Source organism: Scatophagus argus, chromosome 11 (assembly GCF_020382885.2).
Source record: "Scatophagus argus isolate fScaArg1 chromosome 11, fScaArg1.pri, whole genome shotgun sequence".
Classification (NCBI taxonomy): Eukaryota; Metazoa; Chordata; class Actinopteri; family Scatophagidae; genus Scatophagus; species Scatophagus argus.
This window is the reverse complement of record NC_058503.1, coordinates 21,799,582-21,818,973: the sequence shown is the minus strand read 5'-3', so window position 1 is coordinate 21,818,973 and position 19,392 is coordinate 21,799,582. Positions and strand designations below refer to the sequence as shown.

General features: G+C 43.6%; 1 protein-coding gene and 1 long non-coding RNA gene across 2 annotated transcripts; one reads left to right on the top strand and one right to left on the bottom strand.

Moving 5' to 3' along the window:
• The first annotated feature begins 373 nt into the window (after positions 1–373).
• Positions 374–16,013, top strand: LOC124067671 (actin-related protein 3-like). Its single transcript, XM_046405240.1, has 12 exons — positions 374–606; positions 5,360–5,415; positions 5,714–5,838; positions 6,522–6,632; positions 6,843–6,938; positions 7,705–7,812; positions 8,401–8,544; positions 11,663–11,836; positions 12,237–12,329; positions 13,266–13,391; positions 14,061–14,144; positions 14,881–16,013. Exons 1-12 carry the CDS (start codon positions 563–565, stop codon positions 14,974–14,976), a joined length of 1,257 nt encoding a protein of 418 aa, XP_046261196.1. The 5' UTR covers positions 374–562; the 3' UTR covers positions 14,977–16,013.
• A 1,741-nt stretch (positions 16,014–17,754) lies between these two features.
• Positions 17,755–19,127, bottom strand: LOC124067611. Its single transcript, XR_006844774.1, has 2 exons — positions 18,263–19,127; positions 17,755–18,084 (listed from the first exon to the last, which is right to left on the bottom strand). It is a non-coding gene; the product is annotated as an uncharacterized LOC124067611 (long non-coding RNA).
• Between the last annotated feature and the right edge of the window lie 265 nt (positions 19,128–19,392).

Genomic DNA, 19,392 nt, shown 5'->3' with positions numbered 1-19,392 from the left:
TTATTATTCATAGCTGATTGTGAGTCACCATAATTGTTATTAATATTACATTATTATATTACAGTACTGATATAAGTTACAGCAATGTAACTTATATCATTACTTATTCTGTTAATTAATGGCAACAAGACTCGGTATTGTAGTAGCCATTTAAGATTCATTTATTTATCGGACGTTAATGTAGGCTAAATAATAAATCCATTAAAGAGATCTACCCTGAATAAAAATAACATTATCATTATTATTATTCTTATTATCCTTAATATTGAAAAGTAAACAAAAAAAACATCACCTCATCTTCTCAGAACTCATGTTTGAGTCAACGTAAAACGAGTGTGATGATTGACAGCTGCACAGCCCTGCCTGCGTCGCTCAACCACAGCCAGCCCGGCCTCCGCCATCTTGCCTCTCCCTGCCTGCCAGGAGCCGAGTGCGGAAGTGGAAACAGCACTGTGCAGCGGGCTCGGGTTCCGCCTGTGGACGGCTTGCCAGATCCTCTAGCCGACACAGCCAGCTGTCCATCACATTTAACCGTTTCTAAACCGCAGAGACCCAGGGAGAGATGGCAGGACGGTTACCGGCGTGTGTTGTCGACTGCGGCACAGGGTAAGCTGTTTAAACCTGACCTCCGTGCAGACAGGGGACTCGGGTGTCACCGAAAGGCTGAGTACGGTTAGGGACTGTCAGTGTCAGCTGCAGCAGCAGCAGCAGCAGCAACTGGGTGTGTGTGTGTGTGTCTCACTTTGTATATGCAGACAGCTAGCCAGCGAGCTAATATGCTAACGGCCAGCTAACTGTGACATATTAACACTCTGCCCGGTTGCATTCCGAGTCAAACCCTGCCAGGCCATTCGAACGGCTGTGAAGGGCACCGCGGCCGTTTATGTTTCATATTCGTTTTCCCGCTCGTGAGCTAGCCTCACCATTAGCGGAGTTTCATCACCGGACTGTGTTTTCTTCCTGCCGAAGGGATTTCGCTGCAAGCAGCCAGCCAGCCAGTGTGTGCTGTTGCGAGAGCGGCTGAGGAAGGAAGACTTCCCTCACAGCTGGTTTCATTCATTTGGAGCAGGCCGTTATTGCCTTCATAGTCAAACGCTTCGTGTTCATTTATCAGCTTTTCTCACAGTAATATGTGTCCCGTGAAGATAATCGTGACTGCAGCTAGTGAAATTCATATATCTTTTTGCTCGTTTGTCTGGATTTGAGCAGGCGCAATACTACTTCCTATTCAGCCTACACTTCCTCATTCACGCTTTTTAGTCCATATATGGTCGTTTCTCGGCATCCGAGCATGCTTTTTTGATTAACTTCTCTAATTTCTCTTCTTTGCCAGGCTACCGATTGTTTTCCGAACCAGATTGTCTCAGTTGTGCTGCCGCAACAAGAACCTGCTTTAGCAGTATTTTATTTTTAAGGGACAGACAAAACAACACAGGACTGGACATTGTCTTGGCTCCTCCTGCAGCAGTGTTTGTATTGATCTGTGTAAATACCTTCTTTTTCCTGTATTGGTATTCGGTATACGTACACCTCTGATTGTTTCTTTTCCTTTTTAGATGAGGATTTAAACCATGTAAGAGATTTGAAAAATATTTTTGAGTCATTATTTCTTTTTACCTGTTGTTTTCTTTACTGTACCCATATGAACCCACGCAGTCATTGTATGTGGTTTTCTGCATGAATGACTCACACCTAAAGGAAGAAAAATGTGTTTTCACCGATGCAGACATGCAGATTTTTCCAAATAACAGTACAGGACAGGTATGCTTAAGTTTTGGGGGCTAAAAGTGGTTTGCATTGCTTGCATGTAGAGACTTGAACTCGTCACTCCTCACGTTGCATACTCCCCCACTCATCCCCCTCCTCCCTTCAGGCTGTTAAACAGTCCACTGCTTCTGATCTTCTCTCGGACAGCAGAAGAAAGTGCAGCTGACAATTAGGTTAGTCTGCGCTAGTTTCTACTCGTCAGGTAGATGGCTTCCATTTTCCGGCCAAGCCTTACAGTCGTAACACATATGTTCCAACGTTAGTGACTACAGGACTTCTTGCAGAAATAACGCTTGGTCATGAAGTCACAGTTTAGGCTGAGATTTGGCTCCTGATTTTAAGGGGAAAGTTTGACATGTGATTTTGCAGCTTGCCCAGAGAGTGCCAGTTATTGGCAGATTTTCAACAGCTGTCGCTGAGTAATGCTCATGATGTGCAAATAGTGACAACTCCACTTCCTCTTATATGCCGGCCTTCTAAACAGCCTGGCTTCTATTATTAGAGAAGACTACTTGACTGTGCAATGGAAGGACTGCGGTCATATTTGGGTTGGGGTGTAGTTTGGCTTTGGTTGTGGCCTCAAAACTAGTGTTGCACTGTCAAATCATGGCTTCTTTACCCAAAAAAAAAAAACATCTCAGGTGCTGTAGCTTGGTGCAGTCCAAGTAAGGGTGGAGTCATTCTTCATCTATCTTAAGCAAACTGTTGATATTTCATAACGTAAGCCTGCAGTCATCAATGAGCGTCAGTGAGCACAGGGATAAATTTAAAAACAAAGTGTACCTACGTTATGACTACAGGTTTTCTGTTAACATTTGCCAAAAGGTAGATGCTTCATTAAGCTCAAGAAAACAAGTATAAGATCCCTACAAAAATCTACCAACATAGAATAATTTGACCAGTTGCTGGACTGCAGCTGTTCAGTCGGTTGCTGAGTTTGGTGTGCTGTGGTGTTATGTCCACATTCAGACGTGGTGTATGTGAAGCTTGTCGAGACAGGTTCAGGTAGACAAGCTGGGACTGTTCTGTGGTATGAAGGTGTTCAGAGTACTGCTGCTACATTTTGTTGCTGTCAGTGTCACAAGGCGGCTGCTGTTATCACTGAACTAGTGATAGGCTGATTAACAGGGACGATTATCTGGAATTTTGAGGTGATCAGCATCAGCATCGGTCGTTCCTTTTGCTCTTGAGGCTCATAAAAAACGTGCAGACACATCTGTAGGCACCTTTGACAGTGTGGCTGCTGTAGAGAGAAGTCAGTGCTCCACCTTGTGAGTTTTGGGAAGGTGATTAAAAAGTTACATCCTGCTGTAAACCTAAATTTCCTTAGTCACTGTTGTCTTTTCTCAAATCTGATCTGAAATCAGATCAACCGGTAATAACCTAAAATCGTTACTGGGTTGAGTTAAATATGTTATAATGTGTGAGTGATGCATTCAACTATAATCAAATAATAATTTCTGTAATCTTTAAAGCGAAAAGTGAAACATTTGATGGGTTCCATCTTCTTAAATGTCAGGATTTGCTGATTTTCTTTTATGTAAGACAGTAAATTAAAAGTCTTGGGTTTTAGACTGTTGGTTGGACAAAGGAAGTACACTGAAGAAGTCACTTTGTGTTCTGGGAAATTGTGATGAGTTTTTTTTTTTGTTTGTTTTTTTGACCTCTCATAAGTGATTAATGTTGAAAATAATCGGCAGATTAAATGTGCACTGAAGATTTATCACTTTTTCACTGAACATACTGTGGCTGTAAACAGGGTTGATTAAAGTCAGTCAAGTCAGTCGCCCGACAGCCAATTTTAAACAAACCGGTGAACTGAAAATGCTAAAATACTCTATTGACCGTGAGGCTCCTGCAGAGTCGGGTGATAATTCTCTCTCTCCTCTTTTCTTATTAAGTAGAGGAATAGTCGGCCATTTGCAGTTTTAAAGTGACCTTCACTGTTCAGTCTTACATTCAGCCCAAACCTGAAGAGTCTGAAAAAATGTGTCTGACATTAACTTTTGGACATGCGTGCAGGTGCATACGTGGGGATCTGTTGTACCGGTTTGAGTTGATTTTTACAGAAATTTTAAAATCTGACTATGTTTTTAATAATAGTGGTCGTGCCAAATATTTCCTCCAGTTTTCTACCATATTTGGACTCTTGACTCTGCCTCAAATATCCACTATGGCAGCTTTGTTTTTCTGTGTGTTTAACAGATTACCAGATTAGATTATATAGCTTTATTCACACAACCAGACTGTTTTCAGCTCCAGACAAACCAAGAGTCACTCACTTGAAGGATGTGTGCTCAGGCTGTGTCAGTTTCACATGAGACATACATGGTGATGTCCTGAGAAGCAGCCTTTCCTTTCTGCATTTTAGCTCAAGAAACAAACTTGACAGGGATCATATGACTCACCTTTTATCTACATTTATTTTATTGGAAGCCTTAAACTCTTAGAAAAACTATAGAAGGTGAAATTTTCCCATGTAGTGTCGTCACTGATGAAAAGAAGTTGCCGCTTTGGTGTTGTGCACTTAAGTGGTTGCGGTCCACCATAACCGCTAACCCCGCTAACCCTGCACTTGTACAGGGCTGTTTCTTCATCTTATATTTCTGCTTCCGCTCAGCACTTGTTCTACACAAATAGATGCATAGCAATTAAATGCATCGTTTCCTGTGATCCAGGAAAAAGAAACCTTTGATTGAGTGTTCGGGACAGGAAGCGTTCATAAAGTTGTTGCAGGTTGACTCTAAGAAGCCTGACGTAGACAGTTGTCGGCCGTTTTAACTCACATTTTAGCCTTTTTAAGGCCAAAGTTTGCATATAACATTCCCACGTCGTTGCAAGATTGCTCATGTGGCCCCTCCTGCTTCTTTTTTTTCACAAATTGAAATTCAAAGGAGCCACTGTTATGACCAGGATGTGGCCTGCTATGCCCACAGTGCTTTGGCAGTCATCAGCAGTGTCCTCTATCAGTCCCTTGGGCCCTGTGTGCAGGAAGTGTAGGAGTCCTGTGTGGGCCTAACCCGGTCATTACTACATCTGGTTAGCATGTGCAGCCACTGTGCAGAGCAGAGACTTGGAGAGGGCTGTGAGGCCTCAAGACTTTGATGCTAAGGCTGAAGCTGTTTTGGCTGAATATCACAGGAGAACGGAGGTCAAAATATTACTGGCCTTAGTCATAATAATTTGTAGAAACATCTTCTGTCATTTTTTTCCATTCATACAACTTCTCTCTTTGGTTTAGAGAAGTGGGCAGAAGAATGCAGTAGTGTTGAGGTCATGGCTAGTTTATGTTGAGACTGGTCGGTTCATGCAGAAGTGAGCTTTTTCTTTTTCTCCAGACAAATATGAATAGTCTTCAGTCTCCCAGTGCGACATGAATGGCTCCCATTAGCAAACTCGAGGGCTGCAGCTGCTTTTGGCATCTGACCAAGCAGCCAGAGGACAGTGATGGCATTGATCAAAATGATAGCAGCCAAAAAATAATCTTTACTGATGCAAACTTTTATGCATGCGAACACGGTGTAGCAGGTGGCTGGTTTTGTGCTCAGCCTGCAGGATCTGTGAAATGAAACGTGATGCTTTTCTGTTGCAGTTACACCAAACTGGGGTATGCAGGAAACACAGAGCCACAGTTCATCGTTCCATCATGTGAGTATTTCACACCAGCTAGTGACACTAACAAAGACCACGAAGCATTTTTGATAGGGGGAAAACTTTTACAATTTTGACACCTTTGTTCATTTGTCCCAATTTTTTAAAATCAGTTTCTATTACCACTGTCACTGTAACACCATCATGTTTAGTGCTAACTTTAAAGATCCATTTTTGTTTTTTATGCAAAAACAATTGTAAAATTCTGAACAATTCTTGATTGTTTCACCTTTTTTTTGCCCACAAAGTGTAGACAGCTTTGTGTGAGAGTTTATCCTCTCTGTTTTCTTGTCAGGTATCGCTATCAAAGAGTCAGCCAAGGTCGGAGACCAGGCCCAGCGGAGGATGATGAAGGGGGTGGATGACTTGGATTTCTACATCGGAGACGAGGCTGTGGACAAGCCCACGTATTCCACTAAGGTATGAGACCGCGCTGGTTCAACGCACCCACAGCAGCACCCACAGCAGCACCCACAGCAGCACCCAGCAGAGCAGTCACCATGTCTAACCTGGTTCAGCTTCTTTAGAGAGCTGATGTATTGATTGAATGTGTGATTCTTTCTGCAGTTTGTACACAAGAGGCAAGTTAAAGACTTTTCTGACATGTTGCAGAGATGTTGAGCAACTGTTTTGCTTTTGGGGATTATTTAGAAATTAAATAATGTGACAACATTGTGTGAGGTGACTGTAAATTTTGTACACATTCCCTGACTTTACTGACTTGGTCTGTTTTTTGTCAGACGCAGTTATTTGTGTCTATCTGGGTCTCGAGGCATATTTAAAAAAACAAAATAGACTGTGTGTGTGTGTGTGAGCAGATTATGAAGTAGTTGTGAGGAAAGACTATTACTCATTACTGGAACTGTGCTTATTATCGTATTCTTCACACTTTCACTGTTCAGCTATGGGAATCACTGAGCACAGATATTCAGCTTCAGTGGTTTAGAGGTCAACAGTGCAGTGATCTCACAAAAACATCGGTGGCTATAGTAGCCGTACAGACAGGAAGTTGAATGAATGTAGTGGAGGACAGTGTACTGTCACATGCAGATAAACAGATCTCACATGCAATGTTCTGACCAGCTGAAGCCTTGTGCCAACAGTGGCCAATCCGTCACGGGATTGTTGAGGACTGGGACCTAATGGAGCGCTTCATGGAGCAGATCATCTTCAAATACCTGAGAGCTGAGCCTGAGGACCACTACTTCCTCCTGGTAAGAGGATTTAAAGAATGTCGTCAGTCCGGTATGGATTCAGACTCTCGGAGTTCTTCTCTTAGTGTGAAATTAGCGTTTCAGCCCAGCTAAAGCCTAGTAAATCAAAAATCATAAATGCTTTATCCACACTACTTGTTTTAAGTCTGATTTTGTATTTTAATTGTACTGTAACCGTGTACTTGTGTGCTCTTTATTCTCCGCTTTCAGACAGAGCCGCCTCTGAACACTCCAGAAAACCGAGAGTACACAGCGGAGATCATGTTCGAGTCCTTCAACGTCCCGGGGCTCTACATCGCTGTGCAGGTGAGATATGCTGGGTCATCTAGTTTGTGTAGCGTCTGACAGGGAAATCTGGGATGCAGAAAATAGTTTTTTGTTTGTTTGCTTTTGTCAGATGTTGACAACAAATAATCAAAAAAACAAAAATGAACCTGTTAGTTTCTGCTCACCTGAGGATTAGGAAGACTAAGATGTTATGAGGTTCTGGCCGGCTTGGACTTAAACTGGTTCCTTACTGCTGCAGAGGCGATTGTCATTAGTTTTGCGTCTTTGCCTCAGGCAGACAACTTCTCTTGGCCATTTTAATACTGTTGTTGTCACCATTCTGTCAAATGATGGATGGTCTTCGGATTTTTCCAACATTGTTTTAAAAAACAATTGAAGAAAAACATTTGGGTGCCGCAACAGCTGGTCATGAGCATGACAGGAACATGCTTTTTGCTGTTGCTCTTCCTCCTCTTCTCTCTGTTTCAAATTGTAAACCAACTTTAAAGGTTCATACCACCACATACTGCATCAGTCTGTGTGGATGCTGCACTCGTTGAATCCCTGAAAGCCGTTTAGCTTCTTATTATCAGCTATAATTAATGATATTATAAATTTCCCTTCTGTTGGTACAAAGAAATATACTCAATGCCTTCAGATATTTCTCTTCTGGTTTTTCCTTCTGTTATCCTGATATGCACTTAAAAGTCAGTTTTAAACTCATCATCTTATCAAACTCCAGACATGTGTCGTGTACTTGCAGTCAGGTTATTATCACAATGACATTTCTGTGTGTGTGTGTCAGGCTGTGCTTGCTCTAGCCGCCTCCTGGACATCCAGGCAGGTGGGAGAGAGGACGCTGACAGGCACCGTCATCGACAGCGGAGACGGCGTCACCCACGTCATCCCTGTGGTGAGTTTCCAGATCGACAGGCACACACTCGCTCCCTCGCACACACACGTACACACTCCCTAAGCATCAACATTTATGTGTGTACTCTCCAGGTCATTTGGAAGTTTCATGTTTCTTCCCATGTAAAAATTCACAGTAATTTAGGATTTTAAGAACAAAATGGCAGAGGTGCCATATTGAGGTTTTATACACCAACTGGATGAGAATGAAGAATTTCTGCCTTTTAAAATAAATACATTTCCACCTGTTTTACTTGCACTGTAACCGGACCGTGTTGGTGTTTAAAAGTAGGCCACGGTGTTTCAGGGGCTGGAACAAATTACTCACATTTAGGAAATGTGCTTGCAGATTATATTTAGAGGCTGGGAGACTGAATCAGCATGTCTGTAGCTACTGCTGAACACGCACATAAAACGAGCCAAACACAACACAGTGGGGACATGGAGAAGGCCTCGCAGTATGTCCATCTGATGAAAAAACCTCAAGCTGTAACAGCTGCATGTCTTTGTTTGTTCTACGCGGTTCTGTCACGGAGCACGTCATGTGACATAACCTCTGTGTCTTTATTCATCCCTCTGTCTCTCTCAGGCTGAAGGTTATGTTATTGGCAGCTGTATAAAGCACATTCCCATCGCAGGACGAGACATCACCTACTTCACCCAGCAGCTCCTGAGGGAGAGGGAGGTGGGCATCCCACCGGAGCAGTCTCTGGAGACAGCCAAGGCAGTCAAGGTAGGTCCACAGCTACACCTCCCATCAGCCCTTTCTTCCTCTGCTGAGAAGGCGGTGATGTGGTGACCCCCACTGGTACCGACCGGAGTCACAGGAGTCATTCCATGTACCATCAGTGGGATACAACACACAGGCCTGTACGTTCGCAGCAGTGGCTGTTCTGGTGTGGGCATCTTTTGAATATTCTGCCTACCTCACTAATGAATCTCTTCCTAGTGGTCTGGAGAAGCTCTGGACAGAATGCACAGACTGAAGGTCAATATGCCATACTGATGAAATATAATATAAACTATAGAGTAGCTACAAAAACAACAACACACGTGAGGTGCGAAATCACATGAAAGACAGTATAGTAAGTGGACAGAGTTTCTGAAAAGTGAGAAAATGAGCCTACTTCTCAGTTGATTTATGACCTCGGTAAGCTGTTTCCAAATGAGTTTATGGTCTCAGTCGCTCGTTTCAAGTCTTCTTCAATACAGCATGAGGTTCATTTTGTACATTATGCTCAGATTTAGAGTTAAACAGACCTTAATTTCAGGGATGCTTTAGCACATGGTTGATAAGTCCATGCTGTGTCTTCTGGTTCTCAGTCAGATCCTATCAGAACAGAGATGTAGTAATGCGTGTCCCTTCAAACTCCACTGTCTTGCTCAGATGTGGTCACTTTTGGCTCTTAACAGACAAGACGGTGTTGGACATAATGCCAAACTCGAGTCTTCAAAGTGGTAGAACACAAACCACAAACCAGTGGGTGATGTTATGGTGGATGTTCTAAGGATATTCGAATAGTTCTCCACTTTGTCACGTCAATTATTGTGTCATGCCTGTAGCTGCTGTGGTGAACCATGAAAATAACTTTTTAAATGACATTGCAAACACAGACCATTGTTTTCTGTCCCATAAATACAATCTGCCCCGAGGAAGGTTCCCACATCATCCATTCAGAAGACCTCATGTGAAATGAAGGACATCTTTAATGAAAAGTTTAGCCCTTAAATCGCAGTGTAATCAACAGTGTAGCCTTAGAAGGACTTCAGCTTCAGTCTCACCTGAATCACATCACAAAGTCTTTTCAGGGAGGACATTAAGCTGCCTGTTTCCACAGCTGAAATGTAACTGCACACGGAGCTCTTCGACTCGTGACCTTATGTTCATAATTTACATCAAATGACCATCTTTCTTTATTCATGGGGATTTGATTATCTATTATTTTATCTATAGCAGTTTTATGCATAAATAAATTAACCTTGACTTGATGAGAATTAGATGAACGCTTCATTTCTATGCAGTCTTGCTGAATACTGTCACACACCTCCTGCTGTCTCAATGAAATATATTTGGCATAATAATCTTATGTATATTTGTGGAATTGGAATTGATTATATAAGGGTTTAATGAAAATAGCTATTGGAAAGCTTAAGAGACATACAGTCACGTTTCTTTGAGGGTTTGTTTGCTTGGAAGCTGCGGATGGCTAAAAATTCTTTTTAACTGTGATCCGGTTCGCGATGTCTGTGGCTGACATGTTGGTAGGGGGACAACCAACATAGCTCATTATTTTTAATTGGTTTGTTACCTTTTCAGTCTTGTTACCTCCATGCTTTGCACATCAGCCTCCTTTTCCCAACCCATCAGTGCGTAAGGCCGTGAAGTCGTATTTGAAAGTGTTTACAGATAATATCCCCACAGCTGTCCTTTCCTCTAAACCCAGCTCCATTTTCACAGTGACGACGTTGCACTCGGTTTGAGAAACCAGATGGAAATTTGGAATTTCGTTGTTTTTCTGTTTTTCTTCATGCGGACAGCAGATGGCACTCTCGGTCTGCGTGTCACATGCAGCCGGTGTCCTTCAAAAACCCACTGCTTTTATTCTGCGTTGTTTGTTTGTTGTCAGATAATAACCACCGTTTCCCAAACTGAGATCAGGCCAAAGTACAGGACAACAAGGACAGAAGATGAACTGCAAAAGTTACTGTGGAGTTTAAACTTTGATTCTCCAAACTTGCATGTCTGACATACTTTGAAGTGTTTTATTTTTTATATATATATATATTTTAGTTTCAATTTTTCCAGGTCACAAATAGATTTGACTTTGTGTTAACACCATTTACCTTCATTTATCGTCATTCCTTCTGTCAGTGACCGCAGTTTATCGATTTACCTCGGTTCTCCGCAATTCCCTCATGTTTATTAAACAGCTTGTTATCCAAGACTTTGTTCTTGATGTCAAGGACCATTCTTCATTATCCCTCGAGACAGACAAACGAGAAATAGTGTGAATTCAAATAATTAGCATTAACATTGAGGGGATGTTGCCAATCATGTCTGGAAATGTTAATTCGGCTGCTGTCTGCCTCACAGTATGGACCAGATTCCCTGCAAGTCAGACTAATGGCTTGTGTTGTGCTCATTCGTATTCACGGGTACAGAAGCAAAATCAATTACACCATAAAGACGTGTAAGTTTTTTAGTGGAACGTGTCTCTAGAGCTTCACAAATAGCAGTAGAAAACAGCAGCAAGGTAAACACCAAACAGTCCCGGCTCTCATTATCACAACTGCACGATGACAAATGTTGACACGAACACAAGAGGACTTTTGGAGGTTAATTTTGCTGCTTGATTCAAAAACTCTACAAGCACAACAACATGACTCCATGAGCCGACCTTTTTGATATTTAGAGATAAAAAACTGGTGCTGGTATCATACCTGTTTTAACCAGAGTCAGGCTTACATGCTGCACTGAGTACAAAAACTCATATTAGAGACGACTGCACAGTAAATGGGCAAAGCTTCACTAGAGAAGCTAAATAAATAGCAAGGATTCCCTCATCAGATAACAGCTTTCCTCCCATCGTGTTGGTGATTTGTTCTGTGTAAGCTGCAAAAACAACTTTATTTGTTGATCTTCTTATCAGCTCTCAATCATTCAGTTTGTTTCCTTCCCACTGATGACTTTGCTCAGTAACTCGTCTGCACACAGAGATTAAAAGTGGGATTAAAGTGCTGGAGTCACTGCGACCTTGTTAGCGTTTTACAAGCGTTATTAACACGAGGTTCTTCTTCTGTGTGCTACACTCAAGCTGATTAAACAACCCAACTCGTTCTGTGCCCACCAGGAGCGGTTCAGCTACGTGTGCCCAGATCTCGTCAAAGAGTTCAACAAGTATGACACGGATGGCTCCAAGTGGATCAAGCAGTACACCGGCATCAACGCCATCAGCAAGAAGGAGTTCACCATCGATGTGGGCTACGAACGCTTCCTGGGCCCTGAGATCTTCTTCCACCCAGAGGTTTGTCAGTGCGGTGTGCGTCACAGCAGGGAGCACAAGTCAGCATTATGGAAGCCTGCAAACACCAGGCAGCCCACACACACGGAGCACAGTGCTGGAGGTCCGAAAGGCGCATGAGCAAGTGACTCTGCAGGACGGCAGTTTGCTTTGCTCAGTGCTGCATTTGGATTTAGGTCATAGAAATGTTTAAATTAATCTGAGAATGAAAGATGGTGACTGGGTGAAGATACCAGCCAGCAGAATCCTGAGACACTCGGTCCAAACATTTAGTTTGTCAGCTCACCTGTCTGTGTCCTCCTGCTTATGTTATTCCACATCACTCTGACACGTTTTGCTCTGTCATTATTACTGCTGTAGCGTTGCAGCATGACATGTCTTCTCTGTTCACTTCTGATCCCAGTTTGCCAACCCTGACTTCACCCAGCCCATCTCTGAGGTTGTGGACGAAGTTATTCAGAACTGCCCCATTGATGTCAGGCGTCCTCTCTATAAGGTAAGCTGACGAGACGACGGGCTGAGTGTTGGTGATGAACCGGTGTTGAAGGCTTCGCTCTTTTTCTATTCTGACAGGCTGTGCAGCATTCAGCAACACCTTTGTTGACTGTAGCTGAAGTTATGACACACTTTGTTACATCACCTTCAGACCTTTCAGTGAATCCATTCAGACGTCCGTTTTTGACGTGCATTGAAGAACTGCAGGGTTTTATCTCCTAAGCAGCTTAGTGCGGACGCGACCAGCAGTCTGCCTTCATTACTTTCAATGGATTTTCTCTGAATTTTTTTTTTTTGTTGTTATTTTGAGCAGGTAGATTTCTCACTCAGGTAAAATAAAACATTAACGCGGCGGGTCGATACACAAAGTCAGGGTGAAGTCATTGTGTATCTGAGATGTTTCTGTTTAAATGATGCACAACTAAGGACCAACTCCCGTTGATAATCTAAAACTATGTTAAGACACTTTACTTCGAGTTTGATGTTCAGTGATCCAGATTTATTTATTTATGTATTGGAATATTAATGACTTTGACTCATGTGTTCAGCTTCTGGTAAAGTCACGTTGTTGCGGGTTATTGGCCTCCTCCTGCTCCAAACTCTCGTTATTTCATCAGCCACTGAAACCCACCGTCGGTCGCCCTCCGGTTTAACGTGATGAATTGCTCCGTCTTTGGCGATTAATCGGGTCGGGGCTTCGTGTCAGAGCCTTGACTCATTCTGATTAAACTTATTTTTTGCTGTACATTCACCCCGACTGAGCAGAGACTGAAGTGATGCATCGCTGTGTTCATCGAGTGGTGTTTCCCATCACAGACTTCCAACACAAGTGGACTGTTTTTCGCAGACTGACTGGCCACTCGCCAGCTGCAGGTCACAGGTGTTAAGTGCTTCTCGTCCTACAGCTCTGTAATCCCCGTCACCTTTTCCTCCACAGAACATTGTTCTGTCAGGAGGCTCCACCATGTTCAGGGACTTTGGACGTCGTCTGCAGAGGGACCTGAAGAGGACGGTTGATGCCCGACTGAAGATGAGTGAGGAGCTGAGCGGAGGCAAACTCAAGGTGAGGACACACATTATTTTACACACAGGTGAGGTCGATACGGTCCGACACAACATAATCACTGTGTGAGGAGCGAAACGGAGATAAAATGTCTGTAAAGTTTATGTCCTCTCGCACTACAGTTAGTGTTGGCACAGATGTGCATAAACATAACAGGGTGTTAAAGTCTGTAACGGCAAAAGATTCACCTTCAGGGGAGAAGTATGGGGGACAGCATCACAGGGAGGATCCCTACAGAGGAAGACCTTTTTGTTAAAGGGTAAAACCCTTTATGTTTAACCACAAACACAAGTCTCGCTCAGGAGACAAGTGTCCCTCTGAAATCTCGCGAGACGTGAGTTGTTGCAGGAAGTCCACCGTGGAAACGTGAGTCAGAGAGGAGTTTGAAGCCAGCAAATATTTAATTCCAAAGTCACAGCTGCGCATTCAGCTGATATCAACGATCCAGACGAGGAAATAACTGCAGCAACTCACCTCTTGACCTTTAAGTGCACCAATTTTGTGTCTCGTTATATAAAAAAAACAAAGCCAGAATGACCAACAGCAGCATATCGGGACGATGTGTCAGCCATCAAGCACTGAAAAACCCACATCGGTCCCACACTCACATAATGAAGCTCACAAGCTGCAAACTGACCCCCCGTTTGTCTCTCCGTCCTCCCTCCTCAGCCCAAACCGATCGATGTCCAAGTCATCACTCATCACATGCAGAGATATGCCGTGTGGTTCGGTGGATCAATGCTAGCGTCGACTGTAAGTATTTCAAACAGTATTACTGCACTACTTCATCATCCTGTACCGGTTGTACTTTCTGACAGGGGGATGTTATCAACTTTTAGGCTCGCCATCATTACGGCTTTCATCTGCTGTGACGTTGAAGGCCGTGCAGCACTTCTGTTCGGTCCTTATGTGTTGTGTAATTTATGGCAGGGAATGCTGTGGGTGTTTTCATTATTTTCCCCCCTTCTTGATGAGTTATTTGTGTGAGCAGAGATGATAATTTTACCAGCAGGAAATATGACCGCGAGCGAAGGTCTCTGACAGTTGATTCACAAAAGGCTAATTGATGTTAAAATTGAATAGCGTCGTTCCCTGATAATAGTAATTGCTCTTTTTGTGTATGTCTCGGGTTTCCCAGCTAAAGGAGAATTAACTCTCTGTATTAGCAGCACCCAGAACTGTATTCTTCATAGAAATCCAGCTCGCAGTCATCACCATCTGAGAGGTTTAATTTGGCAGCAGTAAAACTAACAGACATTATCGTCCACTTCTGGAACCAGAAACGCACCATTAAAGTTTCTCTGACACTTAAAAGCTTTAACATTTGCTTTCCTAAAATGGGATGCATGAGAAAGGCTGCTTTTCCACTGCGGGAAATAGATCCGCGAAGGCAGCACATGTGGCTTGTATTTATTTGTCAATGTTTCACGTGTTCTCATACGAAGCTCGTGTTCACGCTCACCTTTGTCTTCATTCTGTGCTCCCGCAGCCCGAGTTCTACCAGGTTTGCCACACCAAAAAGGACTACGAAGAGATCGGGCCGAGCATCTGTCGCCACAACCCCGTGTTTGGAGTCATGTCTTAACTCTGGACCTCCGAAGTCTAACAGCAGAGAGTGGGTGGAGTTATGTTGTGTAAAGGAGGGGCTCAGGAGGTGGAGGACGGTGGTGCTTCTGTGCTTTTTGATTACTTGTTCAGCTGTGGGTGTGTGTGATGAGCAGGTGATCCAGAAAATGAAAAGGAGAGAAAAAATAAGAAAAGTTACCGGAGCAAACGCAGACCGGCTGCAAAATTTATCATGAATATTCCTTTTTTTTCTTATGTGTGTGTGTGTGTGCGTGTGTGTGCGCGTGTGCGTGTATGTGTGTGTGTCTTTCTTTTCAAAATGAGGGAAAACGGTTTGTAAGCCAAAAAGAACATTTCTGGATCTGTTGACATGCAGATGATGACGATGATGATGATAATAATAATGATGATTAGGGTGGTGCTGGTGGAGGTTGAACACCAGAGCATCAGTAGTAACTTCCTGACACCAGAACATGTTTTTATGTTGACCAGGAAAGACTCTTGAGATCGAGTTTAGAACATATTATTGTCTCCTTTTATTTCCTGCATTTTTGTTCCCAACTTGAAATGCACATGTCTGTGTATGACGGTAAGAGCTTGTTTATATTTCATACAAAAGTTTTTTATATGTAAAACTTGGGAAATCAGGGGTAAAAAAAAAAAGAAAAAAGAGCTAAAAAATAAATCTGAGCACGAGACTGTTTTGACCCACCATGCAGCTTTGATGCGCGGTGCTGTGCAGAGTCTGAGTGGGTGCTCTCCTGTCTTTCCCCTCCTGTCATGGCTGTCTGCCCTTTAATTCTTCATACAGCACATTTAATTCACGTCTGCTTTCACTTCGGACTGTCGGGATTCCACCTCTGTGATGCAGTGAGAGATGAGAGAGAAGGAGGACTTGCTGAGGTTATAACGATGGAACTGAATGAGAATGACTGTCAGACCAGTATTGTTAGACTAGACGTTTTTTTTATTATTAAATACCAAATTATTAAAAGACTGGGATTTGTGTATTTAATGCCTTGCAACATTCCAATAAAGGCTCAAATTTGTTTCTAAGCACTGGAGTCTTGTTCGCTTCTTTGTTTCTGCTCAGTTGTTTATTATTTATTTTAATATGCAGTGCAAGTGACTGAGCAACAGTCAAAGTCTGAAGGAACTCGACAAATTAAGAAGAAGCTGCCGACAGGAAATATGTTTGGCCCGATAAAATCAAAGGTTACCCGACTGTCAGGTCTGCACGAGGGTCTTAAAGCCCTGCGGTCGGTCCAGGTTCTTCCTCAGTGAAAGGAAACATGCTGTGCCTGAATCTCTCGTCTTGATGATGTGATGAGAACCCCGCTGAAAAGTATTAATCTCATCCCCTCGAGAGGGCCTCACCTGCCTGTCAGCAGCTGAAGCCCAAGCCGGGGACGTGATCTCTGAGCCAGGCTAACAGCCCCGTCCGCACGCCTCTGGTTTTGTGTTGCACGTGAACATAAGATTTGACTTTTTTTCAGAGGCAAAGCAGTGATGGCCGTGAGGCGCACCTTTAAAATGATCTCCTGTCTCCCAGATGGCAAAATGTGCAGGTTGTTTTTAAAATTCACTGCTGTGCTGTCGTTACTCACTCGCATGTTTGTGCCTGTTAGAATCAGGACCATATTTTAATATCTCGCCACACTGAAAAGCATTTGACCTCTGCTTGTGAGTAAAAATGTCCCCTTAGGCCAGGATGAACAAGAAATAATTTTACTGGCTCGACTCGGGTCTCCCAGAGTCCTCCCTCTGGGTGGTCTGGACCTCGTGGTGGCTAAACTCCCCCACATTCCCTCTGCATCCCTGAACCTCCGTCCTCTGGGCAGGATGCTCTCTTGCACTGCAGAGGAGAGCAAGCAGACTGAGTGCTTCCAGAGAAAGAGCTGCCACCACCACAGCTGTCTGCACATGATATAGCCAGGATGATGAAAAGACTTGTTGAAGAGCTCTTACTGCTGAAGTCCTCCGGGGGGATTTTGACCTCAGCTGCCTCCCTTCTGCCAGAGCTGGAGCTCAGAGAGGGACGTGAGACCGACACAAGTGTTTCTCCAGGCCAAGTTTCCTCACCACGTGTGTCGCCACGACGTCTCACTGATTGGAAAGATAACTACCATTAGTTTCAAGCTTGTTGTGCGACTGAAATTGGTCTTTAGGCACCAGCAAAGCCAACAGTCAGCTTCTCCTTGTCGGCAGACGGCGCAGACCGGTTTCTCCCGCCATCGCACTTCCAGTTTTATGTCTGTAAAAAAGCTCAGGAGTATTTTCTAAAGTTGCACTAATCAATAATAAGTCATAGCACGTCACAGTTTGTGCAGAGCTCTGCCCCAAAGTGGCCAAAACGACTGATTAGTCGGCTCTTGCTTTAAATCAGGACTTATTTAAACTGATTGAACGGAGTATTAGACTCTGAGATCAGGAGTGTTTTCCTCTACATGCAGATAAATAGCAAACAGAAATTTATATGGTGTTAAATGAATTAACATAAAAGAGACTTGAAGGTTTTCACTGAGCAGGAAACAAAAACCTTCTCTTATTTTGCTCTCTGGACTTGGAACAATCAGCAGAGCCTGCTAATAATCTGCTCCCCTTGGACAAACTGGAAGACATATTAAAGGTCCATATGACTGCAGTATTTTTTCCTTCTGTCTTCTGTATTTGTATTCCCGTCTGTCGTGCTTTATTGAAAAACAAGTGTTACAAAACATACATCTCACTTATGAGTCGGTAAAAATACTGAGAGCGAGCAAAACTGGCACTGTCCTGGTAGAAACAACAGCATCTCTGGAGTTTCAGGCTTTTATTACTGCAACACAGAGCAAAAACAGAAAGAAGACCTCACATCAAAATTCTCTCTGAGCCTTTGGCCTTTAAAGTAAAACCAGTGCGGCTCATTGTGGAGGTGACAGAAGCAGATGAAGGCAGACAAAGCACAACATTTCAGCGTATGAAACGTGAGCGGCGGTCATCGCTGCAGGGAGGGACACAGCTGTCACATCTGCAGCCCTGCTGGGTCCTCTCTCCGTTTGGTCCTGGCACTCCAGTTCACCAAGGGATTCTGTGGGGAAGGTAAACCGTCTGTACGGGCTGGGACTGATTCCAGCCTCCTGTGGCCCTGCAAAGGACAGACAGGTACACAACAGACAGAACACCTGTGGGTAACCACGCAGTTTATTTACCAGAAATGACATTTTCAGGAAAACTGTATGAGCTGGAGAGAAGAGTTAACGATGCGAGTGTTGGCCTGGCAAACTCTGTTTCCTGTTGGCTTACTGATTTTCATTGAAATGCACCTTTGTTTCGCTGTGTCTGTCCATCCTTTCATTCCAGAACCACATGTTGAAAAGGGAAGTGCTGCTCTGGCTGCTTCCACTGGAAATGGAAAGTAAAGTAGAAAGTAGCTGTAAGTGTTGTGAGGAAACCAAAAGAGTTAGTGGTAAACTCCACTCCAGCATCACATCGAAGTCATCTTCATTTCAGTGCAGCGTCCACCAGACTTTTAGAACTGCTGCTGTCCAGGAGACTCCACGTCCTCGTAGGGCCGCACACCTCGTGAAGACGTCCCTCTGAGACAGACAAACTACACTGCAAACATAACACAATTATGGGAGAGATGGGAGGAAAACATTGCAGTAAGTGTTGCAACACTCAAGAGCAGCAGCTGTCAGACTGATAAAAACTACAACGTGGTCTGAAGCTGCACTACAGGGATGAAAACTCTCTAAGCACAAATATACACGAGCCCAAAGACTCTGAGCAAACCAGCCTGCCCCTGGATTAGAATGAAGCATTCATCATTCACATGCTGGTTAATGTTCAGGCGTCTGGATACTTTTGGTGATGTGGTGTAGCCGCCCTCAGGAAAACGTGAGGAGTTTTTCTTGGCTGTTTGGTCGTTGGAGATCTGTTATTACAGGCTTTCTTTCATTTTGACGCCTGTGCTATGAATGACAAATCAACTTGAAGGTGATAGCCTCATCCACACGGATCTGCAGCTAATTACTTCTTATTGAAAGTCGAACAATACAGCACAACAGCAGGAGGAAATCTGCATATAAATAATGTCATCCTCCTGACAGGAAGTCAGCTTGGAAAAAAGCCCGCGCATGGGCACACGTGTTTTTGTGTCACATTGTTTTGAGCAGGTGAGGAACTGAACTGAGCAGAGTCTTTGTCTGCAACTTGATCTGGCAAGCGGCTGGAAGTGAATGCTGGTGTACAGAAAATATCTGCTTTGGGGTTTGGAGAAACATCTTTGCGGGAGTTAAACTCTGAACGTCATATTATTCCACACACAAACACACAGCGTCGCGTTGTGCCTTTTAACATTTGTGCTGCCGGAAGTTCTCCATTTGTCCAGCAGATGTCGCTCTCTCTGCATGTCCGGGTTTCTCTTCTCCCTCTGAACTGTTGTGACTTCTGT